We start from the raw sequence: 21,340 nt of genomic DNA on the forward strand, positions 1-21,340 counted from the left end.
TGAAGTGCTGTTATTCTGCAAGTAATTTTTACATTTTAGTACGCAGATGTTTCAAGACATATCTAGAGCAAGTATATCCGTGTAATGTTGCCATGGAAATACAGAATTTTGATGTAAATATACATTTTCTGTATCCATCTTATCTTACTAACACAAATTAGCAAAGCTGCAATCAGAGAACTGCTATGACATTATTTTTGTTTAGTGATTCGCGTTGTCTACTGAAAATCAGAAGAAAGTGAAAATAGGACATTTTAACTACAATGAGTGTCATGTCATGATCATATTTTATGTGCCTTCTATGCTAAACTGTTGTACAGCACCATGCGTTTAAAAACTCTTCAAGCATCCATAGAATTCAAATGTTTTTCAAGTCTCATTCATATCTTATAGGTGGGGAAAGTGATAGAGTTTAGCAATGCCTAGATCATAAAGTGAGTCAGTACGCTGCTCTGGCTTTATACCCCTTCTCATTTGATCACATCATTTAGACATTAAGAGACATAGCATATAAATAGTAGAGAATGGGCTATCTACTTTACAATGAGTACACAATGCCCAAAGCTATACTCCAAACTGGCAGAGTCTTTGAACTTATGCTGCAGAGACACTGCCTGCAAAGCAACATGGCGCTTATTAAAATCAATGTGAGAAATAAGGTGAAGAGCAATCAAAGTAGAGCATATATAAATTGAAATTACTGTTATACAAAGTGGATTACACTAAGTTAACTAAATCCATTTCTTAATCAAGATAGTTTAACTTAGAATACTGTTCATATATGTACAAGACAAGGTAGTTACTGAATAGTCTTCAATAACAGGAACTGTTACGCTACATGCGGAGCAAAACTGCTGGGACTGGTGAAAACTTGCAAACAAGCCCAAGGATATTCACCAAGTATGGTGAAAATGCTGAAAGTGGACACAGAGTTGGAACCTTTCGTAGTGGGTTGTGTAGCAGGAGACATGCTCAGCGAGTGACAGATGGCTCAGGCTGGACAACAGGGGGTCCTGTCACTGCGTGTGCCAGAGACCTTTAGTAACGAGACCGTTTGGAGACAGGTACCTTTTACAGAAGTCCGGCCAGTGGTTTCTCCCCTTTGAGGGCTGGGAATCCAGAGGCTAGCTGGCACTTTTGTTGGCTGAAGAATGGGATTTCCGCACCAGTGAAAACCTTTTGGTCCATTTTGCTGTTTTGTATATTAGTTCACAACAAAACTATTTACCTTATTGGCCAACCTCAATGAAATTTCATAGGAGGCTAGGTCTAAAAGTTACGAGATGCCAACAGTATGTCTGTTAAACCTATGGCCTGGCAGCTCGAGGCAACTCTGTCTGCATGCACAGCTGATCTGAGCACCATGGGTGTCATCTTGTGCCCAAATATCAAGTCAAGAAAGAGAAGCAGTGGGAGAGAGAGGACAGAGCAGCAGGGACTGAGATTAGGGATTCTAGCAGCCATGATGGGATCTGTGTGGACCTCAGGGAGAGGTCCGAGGAGGTACTAAGGGTGGGCAGGGTTTCTGGGCTAGGGGAAGGTGGGCAGGAATGCTGGGGAGATAAGGGAAGGTGTGGTGGAGAAGGTGGGAGTAGCTGTGGGTGCTATGAGGAGGGGACATGAGAGACAGAGCTCAGGCTATTGCATTGGTGTTCTTTGAAAGATGTGGGCTAGGTTATTGAGGCAATTCACATTTGTTGGGCACACCTGTCTTGTGAGTTTTCTCCAAATGGCAGGTTGCATAGAGGAGGACAATTTTCCTACATGGGGTCTTATAAATTTGTAATAAAAAAAAAGCGTTCACACTGCAAGTTTAATATGAATCTTTTAAAAAGTCAGTCAGTCATGAGGCGCAAGCATGGTTTTCAAATGCCATCGATATGGTTCTTTGTTATGTTTGAGACAGAGCCATGTGAGCCAGTCTCACTGTACTGCTTAAAAAGAAGGAAAAGTTGAACAGCTTCTCCCAGAGTTTTTCCCAAATTTCCCTCCCACAAAAATGTAATTCTGGGAAGAGATTCTGTTTTCAGGCTCACACCATAAAATGTTTTAAGGTTGTGGGCATATGTAGAAAAGTACCTGCTAAAAGACTGCAGACTTGGCTGGAAAATTTCTCTGGACAAATATGGTCGAGGATTTTTTGTACAAATGAATCGGAAATGTCTGCTTTGCACCAAGCTATCATGAAATGTCTGATCCTTGTCACTCCTACAGAGTCAGCTAAAGCAATTTGCAGCACATGAACACAGATTGGTTCAGACATCTTTCTGTCGACTCCAACTTGATTGCTTTTGGTGCACTCCCTCTGTGCCACTATTAGTTCTGCATGTCAAACACATCAGTGACATTCTGTGGGAGTATCTTTGCTACAGTTATGTCTTCATTGGCAGATAATGATAAATAAAATGATAAAATGATATAATGATAAATTATCCAGGGTGGACATGATTGTGTGCAGCCACACAGATGTAACTGCATTAAATGATGTAGCAGCATGCAATCCATCATTTTCCATGTATTGTTCCCTGTTTCTACCTTGGATAACTGATTAGTTATTCGTAGAAAACACAGCTGGGACAAGCGTTTAGATTTCACTGTGAAGTAAAGTGGATGAGAGAATTTGGCTGATCTCCACAAGCCACATCATGACAAATACTGCAACTTTAGGATTTTAGCAAAAGTCAACATAAAATATTTACTGCACTATAATACATACACATTTAAAGAGCTCTCAGTGTCACTAAAGCAAAAGGAAAGGGCAATGTATTCTTACCTAATGTTATTTAATCACTGGAAACTTATACAAACTAGAACTCCAATGAGATACACAGTCAAGAATTCATCTCAGATGCCAACTCAAGTGCACACTGTGGCCATGCTTTCTAGATGAATATTCAACCATTTATCTTTTGCTGTGTAACAGTGCACACACAAATTTTTATAATAGCGAAAACAAGGCTGAGAGGTGCTACTAAAACAGAGACCAGGAGATTTTCAAATAAGATTATGTGATTCTGCCCTTAAGCATTTTTCTTCCAGAGCTTCAAAGGTTTCTGCTGAATGTTTTATCAGCAAGAAAAACAGAATTTGTTTCACTAGTTTGTCTTTTTTTTTGTCTGTCAGTAAATTATATATTTTTTCTCTGTCTGTCTGTAGCAGTGTAAGAGGCAACCATATGTACAAAGCTGGTGAAGGGTCTAAAGAACGAGTCTTGTAAGGAGAGACTGAGAGAACTGGGGTTCTTTAGCCTGGAGAAAAGGAGGCTGAGGGCTGACCTTATCACTCTCTACAACTACCTGAAAGGAGGTTATTGGTCTCTTCTCCCAGGAAGCGAACGATAAGACGAGAAGAGTTGGCCTCATGTTGCACCAGGAGTGGTTTAGAATTGATACTAGGAAAAATTTCTTCACGGAAAGGCTTGTGAAGCAGTCGACCAGGCTGCCCAGGGAAGTGGTTGAGTCACCATCCCTGGAGGTATCTAAAAGACACATAGATGAGGTTCTTGGGGACGTGGTTTAAAGGCGCACTTGGCAGTGTTAGGCTAACAGTTGGACTCAATGATCTTAAAGGTCTTTTCCAGGCTAAATGACTGTGATTCTATGATTCTATATTCCAGAAATTCTTCTTTCCATTAGTGTAAGGCAGGCAGGTGCAGCATCGTTAAAGGAATTCAGTGATCAGTGAATTCACATGTATTACATGTGCTTCAGTAAGACAGATGAATTTTTGAGACACTGAAATTGGGTGGTTTTAAAACCCTTGAGAAGTCTGCTCCAGGGATCTCAAGGATTTTAGAGTTGGCCCAGGACACATACTGCATCCTTTCTGCTCAAATGTTTACTAGTTGTATGAGCATTTTCTTATCTTTCAAAATGTTATAATAGGAAGAAACTACCTTCCTCTGAAACAGACTTCAGTATCTCAACATCTATTACCTTGCTTCCTAGAAGCTACCACTATTTAAAAAGTCAATAATACTTTCTGAGATGTTTTTCTTCTCAAAATGACTTGATGCTATCTTTGCCTTTCCAAATTTTAGTTTCCTATTCAAAAACAATAAGCATCCAAGAATCCTGTGCTGAGCAGGTTTACAGAAAAAAAGAGCTGCTGAAAATTCATTGACTCACGTGTCACCATGTAGCAGATTATTAATCTCTGCTATAGATTATTCAGAAGATGTTAACTCATGCTTAGCCATAACTTCTTACTTTCACTTAAAAGTTTTGACTTTCTCTTTTTCCAGTACCTGCATGCAAATGGAATTGTGCATCGTGACTTGAAGCCAGAAAATCTACTCTATGCAACACCAGCACCAGATGCACCACTAAAAATTGGTGAGCAGTATTAAATGTATGCTTCCCTAGCTCCTTTGTACCAGTAATGTGTCCTAATTTATGCTTACAGTATGTGTCTCACCACTACTTTATTCAAAGCTAGTGCTTACTATCAAATGAACGACATGATACTTCTTCAGCAGCACAGCTCTGCATGGTTTCAAAACTGATAAAAACTAGATACTTGCTTAGAGAACTTAGAGCCAAATCTGTGCACAACATGGCAGAAAATAAAGCACTCAGGAGAAACAAGAAGGCTCATGAGATCAGCATGCAGCTGTGTGCACAACTTCTGTGCCCCTTTTTGTTTCTTAAAATAGTATCTTAAGAGGAAAGATTTGTTGGCATGAAAGAACAAATGTGGAGATAAGCAGTGGAAAGCAAACTAAGGAAGGTTGTCTTCTGTTTCGAAGGTAGATTTGAGGGATAAGAAGTGATCTTCGCTAAGAGTATCGGGAAGGTGTCTGAAGCACGGTCAGCACTGTGAGTGGATTAGGAGGGACACAGTGAGACCAGGTTCTCCTAAACAGGGATGTGTTATGTTGTTGATGGCAGTTGCTTGCAAAGGGCATGACCTTTAAAATTGCTGGGTGTGCCCTGGTTTTGCTTGAGCAAAGAGGAGCTCGGTGCAACACTCATGAGATGTGCATAACCAGTCTCAAATATAACACTACCTTGTGTTCCCTTACTGGGGAGTGTGTGAACATGCAAGGGGTGTTGCCACATTCATCATGGGTTTCAGGAGCCAGATTTCCATGAACTAGTTTCAGGCCATTTAATATAAATTTTTAAAAAAGCTGTGCATCTCAGGATGATGGTTTCTTAATTTACATTTTATCCTAGTTCTTATCTATTCTGGAAGAGCTCTAAACAGCTGTAACGTGATAGTTTAATGCAGCAGCCAGTGGCCTTAGTTTGATGACCAGATTGGTGTACAGGCTTCTGAAGTATTTTCCTAAATGCTATGATTCTTTGTCTTCTGCCTAAGATTATTGTCTTGTTTAAATTGAGATCTGATTTACGATGAGTGGCCATGTTTATAAAAATAAAGTGTATTTCTGTTTATATAAATAATAATGCATAAATGATAACCATTTAGGGACAAACGAACCCTACCTATGCATTTCTAGAAGAAAGTATGAACTATTCTTATCCTGATCTTGAGTCAAAACATTCCCTTTTATATTCACTGTAACAAACCAAAAATACTTTTATTTTGCATTTTTTAAGGCTACATGGCGTCACCTAAATTGAAATTCTAAGCAGCTGAGTTTATTCTCAATGAATAGTAAAAGTGTTGTGGAGACTTCAGTTTTTCTGTCTTTTAAGAAATGAGTCATGCAAGTATTATGTGTAACGTTATGAAGCCTCTTGCTATCTAGGTAGTAATTCAGTGTGGAAACACTACAAAAAGGAAGATCAATACTTCTTCCAGCACAACCTCCATGTCTCTAAAAGCCCCCTACCAAAATACTGCTGGGATTTTGTCTTGCAGGGACTGCTTGCTCTGATTTTTATCCCAGAAATCACTGATGCACATTTTTTTAACCCAAAATTGTTCTGTTAATTTTATTGGATTACACATACAGTGGAAGCTGGATATATACCTAGAACGCATTTCTGGGTCCCTGTTTGTACACTCTTAGATGTCCTGTTGTATTCAATTTGCATAGTCTTCAGGATAAAATGCAAGCTCCGTTTCTGTCAAGAAAGAGCCAGGAATACTCATTAGTACAGGTGAATTTTCCTTCTGGATTGCAGTCTCAGTAGATTCTTTAAATTGATCTTTATCTCTGGAAATGGCAGTACTGTTCATTTAATGAATAAATGTTCATTTAATTACTTACGCAATGTAAAAAAAAGGTGATTTTATAAGGAAATAAGTACATTATTATTTCTAAACAATCTTAACAGCTGACTTTGGACTTTCCAAGATTGTGGAAGATCAGGTGACCATGAAGACAGTTTGTGGAACTCCAGGGTACTGTGGTACGTTGTTTTATTATTTATTGTATGCTCTGCATTTCATGTGAGGATGTAACATTTTCTCTTTCCAAGGTGAAATGCTTCATCCTAAGGTCAAAACTTAAAAAACCCATGAAAAGCAGAAACAGAAAACCAAAATTCATAATTCGCACTGGGTTAAATTTTTCTAAACTCATATTCTCTAGCCCTGAAGCTTAATAATCAAAACGAATGTTATGGTGCAAGTTCATTACTTGCATGCAAATAAGTTCGATCATCCTAAAAATGCTGAAAATACTAAAATAATACCGGAGAGGCACTGGAAGAAGTTTAAACTATCAAAGGCATAGTAGAAAAAACTAAAAATTTGTGGAGTTCGTAACAATTATGAATATTTGAATTGAATAGTGAATTTGTCTTCAAGTTCTGTTTTGTTTTGTTTTTAACATAGAGGAAAACAAATTTTTCCTTAAAGTAGGGTCACAAATTAATTCCCTAAACCCAAAACATTTCAGCAAATACATGGTTTTAAATGCAGGCTTGACTCAAGCCAGTCTGGTCCACACTGGAGTGTAACCTGTATAACAGAACTATTAGCAGAATATCAAGGATCGCTTTGTGGCAGATCTTTTCAACTGAGGGACTGCTGCAGATCTAGTAATCTCTTTCGGCAGTAAAAAAGCCTTGGCACTTTAAACTAATCGTGTTTTCTCCTAAAGAAAACAAGAACAAAATCTTAAGTTTGCTTTGCTTTTACCAAGAGAGTGAGAGTTGTCAACAACCACTATCTAATTTGCCTGTGCATTCACAATACTTCAACAAGCATGAGTTTATGAGTGACTTCAGAGCAAACATCTGACTCATTGGCTTAGCACTGTAATACATAAGGATGGAAATTTTAATTCCTTTAGAAATCAGGTAATTATATACGTAATGATGTTGGGTTTGTATTTTTCAGTTTGTGGCTTTTAAGTACACCCTCTACTTGTTTAACTGTGGAAGATGTGCACAAAATATAGAAACTGTGTTTTGTCTCAGTTGTCCTCTTCTTACATGTGTGTGTTTTTTTCCAAAATCACAGCTAGTTCATGCTTCTTGGTCTTCCAGCTTTTATTAATGTAGAGCATCTAATCTGAATGCACACAAATCACCACTGATACTTCAAGTTAAAACAAATTTCCATAGAATCACATTTAGGTTAAAATATGTTCCCTCGCTGTCATATGAATGAGTTTTTGATAAGCAAATGAAAAAACGTAGTACTGGTAACAGTTATTAATGTTCTGGTTGTCTTCAGTCGTGACAGTTATACTACAAATACCATAAAACTGTAGTTAGTATTTATCCCTTTTTATGCCTGTCTTTTTATACTACAAAAATGGGATAAGGCTTATTCCCATAGAAGAACCCCCAGAGTAGGGCTGACTTCATGGGTAAAGTTGAGGCAAAATGTCCGTGCTGAGAATAAAGGAGCTTTGTGCCTATGGACATGGACCTACAATCCTTGCTTTACAACCCAAGTTCAATGATTGTGCAGAATTCCTGGTGCCTGGAAAATATTCAAGCATTACTTTCCAGAAGCAATTGAAACCCAGGAGGAATACTGTTGAAGTGCCAAATTAAACTATGAATAATTGATAGTCACAGGCTGCCAGCTCCCACATCCTGCCCACCCAGCTATCAGCAGCTTCTCCAGAAAGGACACAGCAACAAAAACACATACCGGAGTTTGGATACTTTGGCATCAAGACTTACCAATCTACAGTCCCTGGGACATGCAGAGCGATGCAGAGGTCTGAAACCAAAAAGATAGTCACAAAGAACGTAACTTGCTGAGACATTGTGCTTTCAGTGAACTTAAGAAAAAGGGCATAAGTGATTTCTGACAGCAGCACATACATATAAGAGAGTACAGAGCAGTGATTCAGGATCGATGTGTTACAACCAACATCTAAACTAGCAGCAGTGTATCAGTCAAATCCATTTCCCAAAAGCAAACTTCTGGAAATATTAAAAACTCATATTTACAAGATGTATAACTATGTAATCCCAGTCCAGACAGCCAGGCAGACCTGTATATATAGATTTTTGGTCTTCTTTTTTACAATACTGAGGTGGAAGTACTGGAAAAGTGAAAGAAGGGCAGAAAGTGTGGTTTTGTCCTTATCCTGAGCAAGAAGACATCCCAAGAAACATTGTATTCTCTAGAAGAGGAAGCATATTGGTCATTAAACAGAAAAACTGTCCTATTTACCTCAGAGCCCCTCACGCGGCATTAACAAACATGGCAGGGAGATGATGGTTAACATCTATTTTCTTGGTCTGTCTCCATCTCTTCCTCTGAGGCCACTAGCTGCTTTGCCTATAGGTTGCCTTGTTAGCTGTGAGTTGACCTGAGCTAAAATCAGCTTGTATCTATTGTCCCTTCTGAAAAAAAGCCCCTCTCTATTCATCAGTTTATCTTGCAGAAGAATAAGGAAACAGGGAAAGTTTGTGCTTAGACTGGCAAGCTTTTGCCCAGCTGCCAGCTGTATGAGTGGTATGTGGAAAACTTAGTTATTAATGTCCTTTGCCTTCTATATTAACGCTTTGTAAAAATGCTTGATGTGTTCCTTGCATGTTAAATCCTTCAGGTAAGTTGAAGTCTGAGCCAGCTGCCTGGGGGCCATCAGGGAGTTGTGTCTACTCTAAATTAGAATCTTGCTTGGGGGAGCCTTGTTCCCCCAGGATGTTGCTCCCACCGGCTTTGAGCAAAGCAGGACTGTGCCGGCAGCCTCTGTCAGTCCAGATGGATAACCAACACTTCAGGCTGAGCAGAGAGCTGCCGCGCATTTCGGGAAGCCACAGCCCTTCTTGGCCCTGCTGCTTATGGCTGTGAAAGTGTGATGTGGGAATGTGAAGAGATGCATACATGCTGTGGCGTTGATGCACGTAGGTGCAGCAAGTCCAGTGTGCCCCAGAAATCTGACAGCCACCCCACGTGCATCATAAAGTCAGTGGACTCAGGGGCTGTGCTGCCATCGCATACCTCTGATGGATATTAATATAGATACAGTGGTTCCTGAGAAGAAGGGCTACTGAAACGTGAAAGTGTGGCTTAGCAGTGTCTTTTTAATTTTTTTTTTTCCAGATTAGTTGGCTATTTTTATCTGTGGCCAAAAGGTGAAGGAGGGAGGAGTCTTGCCTCCTCCAGTATCAATCACTTCTGTTTCCTCCTCTGGAGATGTCATATTTTCATCCTGCCACCCCAGGAGCTTTGCCCAGAGAGGTTTGCCTGGTTGGAAGCAAATCTCGAGGGTGCAGGAAGCTATGAGCCCTGGGGCATGTGAGCCAGGGGCACTTGAGGTAGTCACGGTTTGAGTGTGCAACCATGGACATTTATAGTCACACACACTAGCAGAAGATACTGGCTTCAGGATACAGCAGTCTGCACAGCCTTCCCCAAGGTGTGTCTGTCAAGCTGCTTGGGCAGAGATTAACTCTTCTTTACTGTTTCAGAACCAGAGTCCCCTGAGACTACCTGGCCTTTCCATCTGCTCCGCACTGCGGCAAAAGTAATTGCCCAAAATGGTCTTGTCTTTCCTTACAAGTAAAACAGAATACCCAAAATAAAACCCAAATAAAAGACCGAATAAATAAGTAAAATACTGAAGTAAAAGCATCACCTTCTTTGTCATGTTGCAGCTCCACTGCTCCTTTAGCATTCTGTGGTTCCTTTCACAAACCTAAAAAGCAATTTGAAACCAAATTCTGCTTCTCATTTTATTCTGGCTGTGCTTGGACATGACTTTTTGTTGCTTTATACTCAGTGAAGTGAATCATTTGCCTAATTTAGGGGTTAAATGAGCAGGCCCTAACTTTAAAATACACTTATGGGTATGCATGGAGATTAAATTGACTTCTGCGACTGCATTCTTCAGCATTCAACTGTTATCTTATTGACAAGTCTTTTATCATCTGCAGCACCAGAGATACTACGGGGATGTGCCTACGGCCCTGAGGTGGACATGTGGTCTCTGGGGATTATCACTTATATCCTGTAAGTGTAGACAGTGCCACGGAGCAATTCATTTGTGAGCACCTGCAGGTTTTTATGGCATGAGCTGTACCCTTGGAAAACATAAGATCTTGAACTTTGATTATGATATTCCTAATCTTATTTAAGTAAGTCAAATCCTAGAGAAGCATGGCAAAACATTCAGCTTATGTATTTGATAAATATAACACTTCTTCCTGAACAGCACCAAGGTCTGCACAGAATCGCAGTATTAATGGGAATGGAAAGCAACTAAACTACCGAAAGTAAAAATACAAGCGAGAAAATACAATACGAGTGTCCAAAAGTGTTGTATGATTCTGTTTTTCCTCATTCACACAAACTGTAAGATATAGTATGATCCTAAGTTGTTTCACAGCCACAGGTGGGGCAAGGAGAAGTTAAGGGACTTGCAGTAGTTTCACAGTGCCTGTGAATATCCCAAATGCAGCTGCCACACCTGTGTCAGCCACAGATGCTGCCACAGCCTCAACTGCAGCATCAGTGTTGCTGTCTCACAGCATCTCAGCCAGGAGGCAGGGAACAGCTCTGGACTCTGTCTACAAATCAGCATGATGGGTTAAATCATTAATGTTGAAGTGTTCCACTTCTTACAAGATAACCAAAGACACTGTTGACAGAGGGCTGTGAGTGATACTGGCCATACCTGTTTTAAACAGTTGAAGTTGCAACTATAGACCAAAATTTTCAAACAGTTCTGTCGAAAGGTGGGCACTTGTGTCTCCATCTTAATATGGCTAGTCCTAATTCAGTCGTTAAGCATTGTAATTATTTTATTGTATCAATGGCATCTTTCAAAGGAAGGTAATTGAGAAGGGAAAATTGTATCTGATGTATTGACACTTCTCCCTGTGGGAGAATAAATAATTTATTCCCTCAGCAACACCAATGCTAAGCTGGCTTGTGTAGCTGTCTATAAAACTTGCAGGATGCCTTTACGGGAAGAAAGTGAGATTTTACACATAAACATTAAAGATATGAAGGATTTTATACATCCAGGATATTTTATTTCCCCCTCTAAGACTCATTAACTGTGCCTAACAAGTACATGCCTAACAAGTACAGTGTATAATAATCAAATTGTTTTCTTTGTTTCTTTTGCAAAGAAAGAATTATATTTTCTTGGATTTATACTTAAAGTACTTACAAGGATATATAAACACTCTGTTGGAACTATGAGAAAGCATCATTTGTTCTGTACATAAGCTTCAAATAAGTAACATCTCTCCTTTTGAGTGCCTGTAAATAATACAATAATAATACAATAATAGAATATTCCCATTTGCCTTTTTGTTATTTTCTCCTTTTAAAATGTGAATTTTTGTCTTGAGGCCTAGTTCAAGTCTGTAGAAAATCATGTCTCAGATATTGCCTACCAGGTGGCCATTTCTCCTCAGTTCTAGCAGTCAACGTATGGCAGAGAGGTGAAATTTGCCACCAGGGCTGTCCCAGAGACTGGAGAGGTGCTCTTTGTTTTCCCTTTTCAAAGATATGTTGATTAAGCCATGAGCTTGCCTAGTAATTCAGCAACTGAGGGACAGCTTTTGTACTTGGAAATGAGAGACTTCCTTAAGCAAGACTTGCTTTGAAGTGTGGGCAAGCTCAAAGTGAGAAAATACAGCAAATTCCTGTTTGAATATATGGAGTGGCATTTGCTATATGCAGCCTTTCAAAACCTTCCAGCTGTTCAGGAGGTGCTCCTGAGCCACATTAAACCTCTGCACTGGTGTAAACACAAGTGTGTGAGCTCATGCTCTGGGTGGGACACCATCAGTACAGACACTCCTCTACTTCCTCCTCTGTTCCTCTCCTCCTCCCTACTTGAAATCCAATTTGACCTGCAGGAACAAGCCAGGAAAAGAAGGTGCTAGTCATATCCACTTGGGCATTTCTTCCATTTAGCTTTAACAATATTCCGACTTCAAAACTTTTCTATTGAGCTTAAATCTTTGTAGATCAGTATTTCGGATAGATTAGAAGCTGACACCAGAAAGGTACAAGTTTAGTAACTAATTCATTAATCCTGCAGCCTAAAGGACAGTGTTGCTTGTCTCATGCTCAAGATAGTAAAGGAAATGCACTTATGTACAGTCAAAAAAGCCATTGGTGTATGTGCCTCCAAAATACAGTGGATGTAAAAATTAACTACTGTGCAACAGAAGATATGCATACAACTGTATCTTCTCAGCAATACAAACTGGCCTTACCATGTGATTAAGAAAAACTTTGCACATGTTTTGACAGAACAGTTATTCTTGAAGCAAATTGTATAAAGATCAATTGATGCTAACTGCCATTTTTACATGGAAGGCACATTTACAGCTTTAACAGCAAAGAGTACTAGTTCTTCTATATTTCTGCAGCGGGTTAGAACTGCTACTGCACATTGGAGATGCAGATAGTGGTCAACAAGTACAGAGGCTTTGCCTGTAGTCAAAATTGCATGGATTTAATTAAAGGTGTTTTTTCACTAACTTACTTAAAAGGACACAACACACTGTCTCATCATTTCTAATTGATTTTTGAAGCTGTTTATATTGCTATTTCTTTATTTTGTAGATAATTGATTTAAAATGAATCAGCATAATAAAACAAAATTTCATAATAAAATGAAATCAAGAGTAGATACACTGAATCTTACCCTGGTTTAATTTACCTAATTTGAAATCACACCAGTAGTTTTAGTCATCTAATTTGTCATATAGCAAAAAAACTGTCTGCTGAAATGTTTGGGTTTGTTTGGTTTTTTTTTTTTACATAGAAGCATATCCATAGAAATTGTTTAGCTCAGAATACTTACTGGTTGAGTAGGAAATTCACTTTAAAGCATCTGTTTACGTGTGCAGTGCAATGAAGTGACAAAAAAGGACATTACATAAATGAGAACTGTTTCAATGAGTTTGCTTTCCCAGGGCCAGCAGTGTGGATCTCTGTCAGGATCTGTATTATTCAATATATTCATAAATGCAGTCATTAGTGAGATTACAAAATTGCTTGATAGTATGTAGGTTACCTAAGTAAAGATGAGGGTTGATTATTAAAACATGCCAATGGTTTTTACATTTTGTGGATGATAGGATGAAAAAATGTACAGTGATTAATATAATCAAAAACCAGTCCTTACTGGACATATAAAAACTTCTGACTTCATAAGTAAAATGTGGTTCCTTAACCAATTCCTGCCCCTCAGGAAAGAGCTACAGGGATTCTGATAATTGCTCTATAAGCATGTCAATTCTGTGCTTGTAAACAACCCCAAAAAGCTGATCCAAGGTCAGGAATTGTTAGCAAAAAAAATGGATATTAAAATAGAAAACATCATTGTGGTAATTTGCAATGCCATGATGTGCCAATGCTGACTGGAGTTTGCACCCATTTCAAAAAGACACACAACTGGAAAAGATTTACAGAAGACAGTAGGGATGAGCAAAAGTTTGAGACTGAGGAATGATTAAATAGTCCAAGCCTGAGACCAGCAGAGTAAAGAGCTGCTAGAAAACTTTTATAGGTATGTAGAAGGTAAACAGATACGAGCTGTTGCATGGCTACTCATATGGTAAACCCCTATATTAATAGTTCCAATTACAGGCATGTGAAAATGGAAAATTTACAATTTGATTAGCCTTTGCAATGGTTATAAATGCTTATGACTACATGTTGCTCTGCTGTGCAAAATTAGGAGTTCATAAGTACATCCAGGTCTGGTTTCCCAAAGTTGTATACAGGACACAAAGTAGGGAAAGATAATTCGAGGATCTGTTTCTAACAGCCCAAGACTAATTAATCTTTGATAAATTTACTTCTTTTTTCTTATCCTGGCAGACTTTGTGGCTTTGAACCATTTTATGATGAAAGGGGAGATCAGTACATGTTTAAGAGGATCCTGAACTGTGAATATGACTTTGTGTCCCCCTGGTGGGATGATGTTTCTCTGAATGCCAAGGATTTAGTAAGTAATGTGAAAATGAGACTGGACTGTCTTTGCTGATATGTATTTGGCTAGTATCATTTCCACTGAAAGAGTTCATTTTGGGGTAGGCGCAGAGTAATTGGTAATTAACTTTTAGTTAACTTTTCATATAGGTCCTTGCTTTTCCGCTTATAATTTCTGGTATATTATGGTGCTGTTAAATATTCCCTGTTAGCCCAGTGCTGTAATTCTGCACTCAAAACCGTGAATGTTCAAGACCTTCTGTGAACTAAGTCACAGATCGTTGGCAGCTGTCAGAACATTCATGCATGTTAGCTCAGTTTCATTGTTCCTCTTTGCAGGGCAACCACCTTCAGGGGAAAGTAGAAATAAGCCCTGTATTTTGTCCAGTTTTCAAGTCTGAACTTTGGAGGAAGAATATAAAAAGCAGTGAAATCATCATATTTTAGACCCCAGCCCTCCCCCCACCCCCCCACTTGCTTTTACTGGCAGCCTTTTTCTGTCCCTTGAAGCTTTTTCTCAGTAAATGAAAAGAGACTCATTACTTTTAAATATGGTCCATTTGCAAAATGCAAGAGCTGGCATGATATCTGCACTTTATTCTTCTCTTATTGGATAAAGTAAATTAGATCCAGGAGATGCTGATCTGCAATGATAGGTATGCTTGAGTTTGATTTTTAGTCAACTATAACATGCATAATTCAGTTATTTCATTAACACTGAAGACACAAGTGCTCAGTTCCATAGTAGTTGTATAAACTGTGCCATAAAATGATGCACAATTAGTGTTCGTAAAGTACTTCAGGATGCCTCAAATTGAAGGACTGTAGAAGTTCAAAGTACTGTTTTGTTTTATTCGATGTGAAGTTTTTATAAGGTCAAAAGATATCATTTACTGCCTTGTGTCATCAAAACTTAGATAAACAGCAGCCTGCAGCAAATCTGCTCATTTATTGTATACAGAGAGCTTTGATCCAAACTGGTCCCTACCATTTTGCTACAGTAAAGCTCAGAGTTTCAAGTTTGAACACTGTATAGCAAGTTGTAGGTAAAGATGAAGCCCATGGCTCTTCAAAACCCATCCTGTTGGCATTTCTGGGCTGTTCACTTGAAGAGATTTGCTTAACTTGACCTCTTCAGGGGACACACAGCAGATATTCATCATGGTGCCTGTTCTCCTTCACCCAATTCAAGGCACCAATACTCTTCATAGGAAAATTTGAGGGGGCCCTAAAGTGAGTCCTCCCCTCACACTTGGGCACATAGCAGCGGTGGAGTCCTGTGTTGTCTCTTGCACTCTGCTCCAAGAGGGTGTACAGTCAGGAGAGTTGCATTTAAGTGTGGCTCTGCTGAGCACCATCTGTGTACTGCTCCACTCCATCTGCACCCTTATTTTTTTAAAAACACCTCTTGTCCAGACTTAGAGCAAAACCCATGAAATACAGCTTGATTGGACACACTTTGTACCCAGCGGTTTGTACCACCTCCACGCCCAGGAGTATATCTGCAGTGCCTTCTTCCCAAAAATGTTGTGTTTGGAGAGGTGCAGCTTCCCTGGTCTCAATAACAGAAAGAATGACTTAAAAAGCATTAGTTTCAGAGTGGGCTAAGGGAAAAATCCTTGTACACTCTTTGTTTCATTTGTACATGAGGTTTTACAGTGACTGAAAGAAACATTTAATTTGTGATGCACTCAGCAGTGACTGCATGGTACAAGTCTGCATGAGTTGCATGCACTAGAATGTAAACTTCCTAATCCAGTTTAAACCTTGTCCACATCAAGGTAACTGCCTGGCTGAGGGCATTTTGAGAATCTCTTAGGCTTTACGTGATAATTCAGACATAAAACAGCCTATGGTGGATACAAACCTTCTGCATTGGTACATACTTTTTACAGTTGTTGGTAGCTAGTTGATTCTTTTTCTCCTCTTTTCCCTCTTTGTGGCCATCTTATTCAGATGTTATTTATGGGAGACCAAGAAAAGCCAGAAATAAACATTTACAAAGACCTGAGTGCAAATTCTTGTGGGTGTCTTAGGATGTGTTTCATTAAGATTCTTCCCAAACCAATACCAAAGCCCCAAAATGCAAAGCTGAATAAATGTAAATGAATAATAAACTTAACAGTCTGCTATATCTCTTCCTTGTGATGCAGGTTAAAAAGTTGATTGTTTTAGACCCCAAGAAACGCCTCAGCACTCTACAAGCTTTGCAGCACCCATGGGTCACAGGGAAGGCAGCAAACTTTGCACATATGGACAATGCACAAAAGAAACTTCAAGAATTCAATGCCCGACGTAAACTTAAGGCAAGTATCACACACACATACACACACACACACACACACACGCACCCACACAGTATGTTTAGGGTTCGAAGGGACCTCAAAAGATCATCTAGTCCAATCCCCCTGCTGGAGCAGGAGTGCGTAGGTGAGGTCTCGCAGGAACATGTCCAGGTGGGTTTTGAATGTCTCCAGCGAAGGAGACCTCAAAACCTCCCTGGGCAGCCTGGTCCAGTGTTCTGTCACCCTCACTGAGAAGAAGTTTCTTCTCAAATTTAAGTGGAACCTCTTGTGTACCAGCTTGATCCCATTACCTATCTTTGTTTGCCACTGAGAAGAGCCTGCTTCCACCCTCATGGCACTCACCCTTTATATATTTATAAACATTAATAAGGTCACCCCTCAGTCTTCTCTTCTCTTCTCCAAGCTAAAGAGCCCCAGCTCCCTCAGCCTTTCTTCATAAGGGAGGTGCTCCACTCCTTTCATCATCTTTGTTGCCCTACACTGGACCCTCTCCAGCAGTTCCCTGTCCTTCTTGAACTGAGGGGCCCAGAACTGGACACAATATTCTAGATGGGGTCTCACCAGGGCAGAGTAGAGGGGAAGGAGAACCTCTCTTGATCTACTAACCACCCCCCTTCTAATATACCCCAGGATGCCATTGGCCTTCCTGGCCACAAGGGCACAGTGCTGGCTCATGGTCATCCTGTTTTCCACCAGGACCCCCCAGGTCCCTTTCCCCTACACTGCTCTCTAATATGTAATTTCCCAACCTATACTGGAACCTGGGGTTGTTCCTGCCCAGATGCAGGACTCTACACTTTCTCTTGTTAAATTTCATCAGGTTATTCCCCGCCCAACTCTCCAGCCTGTCCAGGTCCCGCTGGATGGCAGCACAGCCTTCTGGCATGTCAGCCACTCCTCCCAGCTTAGTGTCATCAGCAAACTTGCTGATAGTACACTCAACTCCTCGTCCAAATCATTGATGAATATATTGAATAATACTGGCCCCAGTACTGACCCCTGAGGCACTCCACTAGATACTGGCCTCCAACTAGACTCTGCACCATTGACTACCACTCTCTGGCTTCTCTCCTTAAGCCAGTTTGCAACCGACCTCACTACTCTATTGTCTAGACCACACCTCCTCAACTTAGCAACTAGGATGCTGTGGGAGACTGTGTCAAAGGCTTTACTGAAGTCAAGGTAGACCACATCCACCGCTCTGCCATCATCCATCCACCTTGTTACATTCTCATAGAAGGCTATGAGGTTGGTCAAGCATGACTTACCCTTGGTAAAGCCATGCTGACTGCCCCTAATAACCCTCTTATGCCTTGAGATGGCACCAAGGATAAGCTGTTCCATTACTTTCCCAGGGACAGAGGTGAGGCTGACCAGTCTATAATTACCCGGGTCCTCCTTCTTGCCGTTTTTGAAGACTGGAGTGACATTAGCTTTCCTCCAATCCTCGGGCACCTCTCCCATTTCCCAAGACTTAGCAAAGATGATGGAGAGCAGTCTAGCAATGATTTCAGCCAGCTCCCTCAGCACTTGTAGATGCATCCCATCTGGACCCATGGATTTATGGATGTCCAGACTATTTAATTGCTCCCTAACCCAGTCCTCATCAAGTAAAGCAAACTCCTCCATTGACCTGTCTTCATCCAGGGTCTCAGAGGTACAGCGTAAGTCTCTGGACATAGTCTCTATTTTGGCTATGAAAGCATGCAATTATATTAGTAGCCTTACAGAAACCTTCCTCCTTTCCTTTCCTTTCCTTTCCTTTCCTTTCCTTTCCTTTCCTTTCCTTTCCTTTCCTTTCCTTTCCTTTCCTTTCCTTTCCTTTCCTTTCCTTTCCTTTCCTTTCCTTCCCTTCCCGCACCTTCCCTTCCCTTCCCTTCCCTTCCCTTCCCTTCCCTTCCCTTCCCTTCCCTTCCCGCACCTTCCCTTCCCTTCCCGCACCTTCCCTTCCCTTCCCGCACCTTCCCTTCCCGCACCTTCCCGCACCTTCCCTTCCCGCACCTTCCCGCACCTTCCCTTCCCGCACCTTCCCTTCCCTTCCCGCACCTTCCCTTCCCGCACCTTCCCTTCCCTTCCCTTCCCGCACTTTCCCGCACCTTCCCTTCCCTTCCCTTCCCTTCCCTTCCCTTCCCTTCCCTTCCCTTCCCGCACCTTCCCGCACCTTCCCTTCCCGCACCTTCCCGCACCTTCCCGCACCTTCCCGCACCTTCCCGCACCTTCCCGCACCTTCCCTTCCCTTTCCTTCCCTTCCCTTCCCGCACCTTCCCTTCCCTTCCCTTCCCTCCCCTCCCCTCCCCTCCTCTCCGTTCCCATTCCTTTCTCTCTTCTTCTCTTTCCTTCTCTTTTCTTCCCTTTCCTTCTCTTTTCTTCCCTTTCCTTCTCTTTTCTTATTTTCATGGTTACCTCTCCAAACCATCCACAAATATTTCTATACTCCTCATCCCTTCCTGCAGACCTGCTTTTTCTGTGATGCCTAAGCAAAAAGCTAGCCAAGTCAAAAATAGCTATAGTTGTCATACACAGGGAGTAGCATTTATTTTCCTTACCTCTGTATGTTTGTTTTTTTGAGGCAATACAACTCATCAAGGCAAGGGCTAAAACAACTGTCTCAATGCGTTTCTTCACATGACATTTTATGTAATGTGAGAGCCTAGCCCCAATGTGTATTTATATCTACATACAGGAGGTTGCCCATATAATCTGCACTGTTGTGCCTAGCGTATATAATTGTGCAGTAGTGATAAATGTTGTTTCCCTTGTGAACTTCTCATGGAAAAAGCAGTGAGAAAACTGTTATTATGATGGAAGATTACTTTTGTTTTTTCATCTAACCTGAACATGGAAGATCTGAAGTAATATCTGGAAAAAATGCAGCATGTGCAGCTGAAAAAAAATTCTGTGTACGTTGGCCAACTAGTAACCTTGTGAAAGCAGCAATTTTAAACTTCAATCTGTTATTCCATGTGGCTTTCTAAATCTGTCCAGGCCCAGGCAGGTACGTGAATGTGACATTACTGTGAAGACTAAACATGGTTACGTTCCCTAAAGGGACGGCGCTAAGGCTATAGTACTGACAGGCCATATCCTTTAAGGAATGTTTTCTTGATCCTCTCTTTCTCAGGCTGCAGTAAAAGCTGTGGTGGCATCAACTCGCCTCGGCAGTGCCAGCGGTCACAGCGCGCATGACAGCAACAAGCCCAGCCATAACCCATCTCCCGTCCATGATGGCAAACCTGAAGAGAAACCCACTCAGGACGAAGAAGCAGCTCCAGAATAAATGTCTTAAGTTAATGTGCTTCCTTGTATCAGCTGAGATTTGTCATTTCATACACCAGCTAACTTGTCATTCAGTAAGAGAGATTCGTAAGCTTGGCCTCTCTGGTTCTGCTTTGGGGTGCCAAATGCACTGGCTGGTGATCCTATCTTCAATGCATGTGACTGCTTATGAAAATAGTAAACTGTTCCATAAGGCATGTCATGGAAACAGTGTTATTTGCAGTAATACTGGCAGGTAAAAACATGGGGATTAAAAACTACCTACCATAATGCATATACTTCATATACATCTATCTAGTGTTTCTAGATGGCGTTTGAAACAAAATACTATTTAATTTTGTTCTGTGGAAGTAGTGTCTTCTGTATGTCATGAGTTTCTTTGAACTGCTTCCTTCCAGATTCATAGTCCTGCAGCAGATGAAATGGAAGGAAATATTAAGCCAATGCTTTTAAAACTGATGTACAAAATAATGCTTTTTATGTGTAATATTCAAAAAGTATTTGGGGATTTATATGCAAAAAACATTCCACTACTTCTGGGAAGAAATTATAATGTTAGTTCCACTGGGCATTAAAATGTACGTTGCTCATGCTTGTGTTAGGAATGCCTTATTCTGACTTTTCCTGTTTATATACAATACTTTAACGACAACCAAAATTACTCAGACTTCTACCATTTCATTCTCTAGAAAAGTGTTAGCAAAATAAAACAGTAGACTAAAAGAGGATTCAAGTAGGTGCAAATTTTTGAAATACCATTATATTTATTCATTAAATTCTAAACTGTGCAGCTAGAAGACATTTTTTAAGGCCTAAGGGAATAATCTGCAATTATACAAGTTGTAAATGCTTGAAGGAAGACATTCCATGACTTAATTGTTTTGCTCTGGGGAAATACTCTTAAACAAGGTCTCGGAGCAAGGAGTATAATCTAGTTGCTTCCCAGATTGTTCAGCCTCATGAGTAACAGTTTCCACTTGTCAGCAAATTTGTCCAGGTTTTCCTAACAAAGGACCCCCCCTGCAAAATGATCCACCAGCACATATCTTGCGTCCACCCAGAGCTCCTGTGTTTTAAGTTAAAAGCTGTGTGCATGGATCAGCTTGCAAAATTAGGGTCAGGCTCTTCAGCTATCTTGATTTTTTTGTTGAACATAATTGATGGGAATTTAAAAACTTAACATGGGTCAGTATGTATGACCATTTACATGTGTTTGTTATCACTTCAATAGCATGTGAATTTCATATTGTTACCAATATATTACAGAAATGGCAAAAAGAATCTGATGTAGAACAATGTCATTTGTATTTGTTAAACTTTTTAACACCAATAGTTACCTAACACCCTAATACACTCAACATTCTTCTTTGCTTTGTTTTTATGTCAATTTAGGCCTTGCACAACTTGCCTTGAAAAATTGTAATGTATAAGCTACTGAAAAAACAAGTCATTGATAAATCATTCAGTAG

General features: G+C 40.3%; 1 protein-coding gene across 1 annotated transcript in view; it reads left to right on the forward strand.

Annotated features, from left to right (window-relative positions):
* The window catches only part of CAMK4 (calcium/calmodulin dependent protein kinase IV), a gene marked incomplete at both ends in the record, with an annotated part of 165,845 nt that extends 145,973 nt beyond the window's left edge, over positions 1–19,872 (forward strand). Inside the window, 6 exons of the mRNA XM_080362423.1 lie at positions 4,244–4,334; positions 6,249–6,323; positions 10,263–10,338; positions 14,179–14,305; positions 16,443–16,595; positions 19,717–19,872. Of these exons, the coding sequence (XP_080218549.1) occupies positions 4,244–4,334; positions 6,249–6,323; positions 10,263–10,338; positions 14,179–14,305; positions 16,443–16,595; positions 19,717–19,872 (678 nt within the window). The remainder of the gene's footprint in view (positions 1–4,243; positions 4,335–6,248; positions 6,324–10,262; positions 10,339–14,178; positions 14,306–16,442; positions 16,596–19,716) is intronic.
* Positions 19,873–21,340: the final 1,468 nt, after the last annotated feature.

The sequence above is a fragment of the Nesoenas mayeri genome, assembly GCF_963082525.1.
Source record: "Nesoenas mayeri genome assembly, chromosome: Z".
Classification (NCBI taxonomy): domain Eukaryota; kingdom Metazoa; phylum Chordata; class Aves; order Columbiformes; family Columbidae; genus Nesoenas; species Nesoenas mayeri.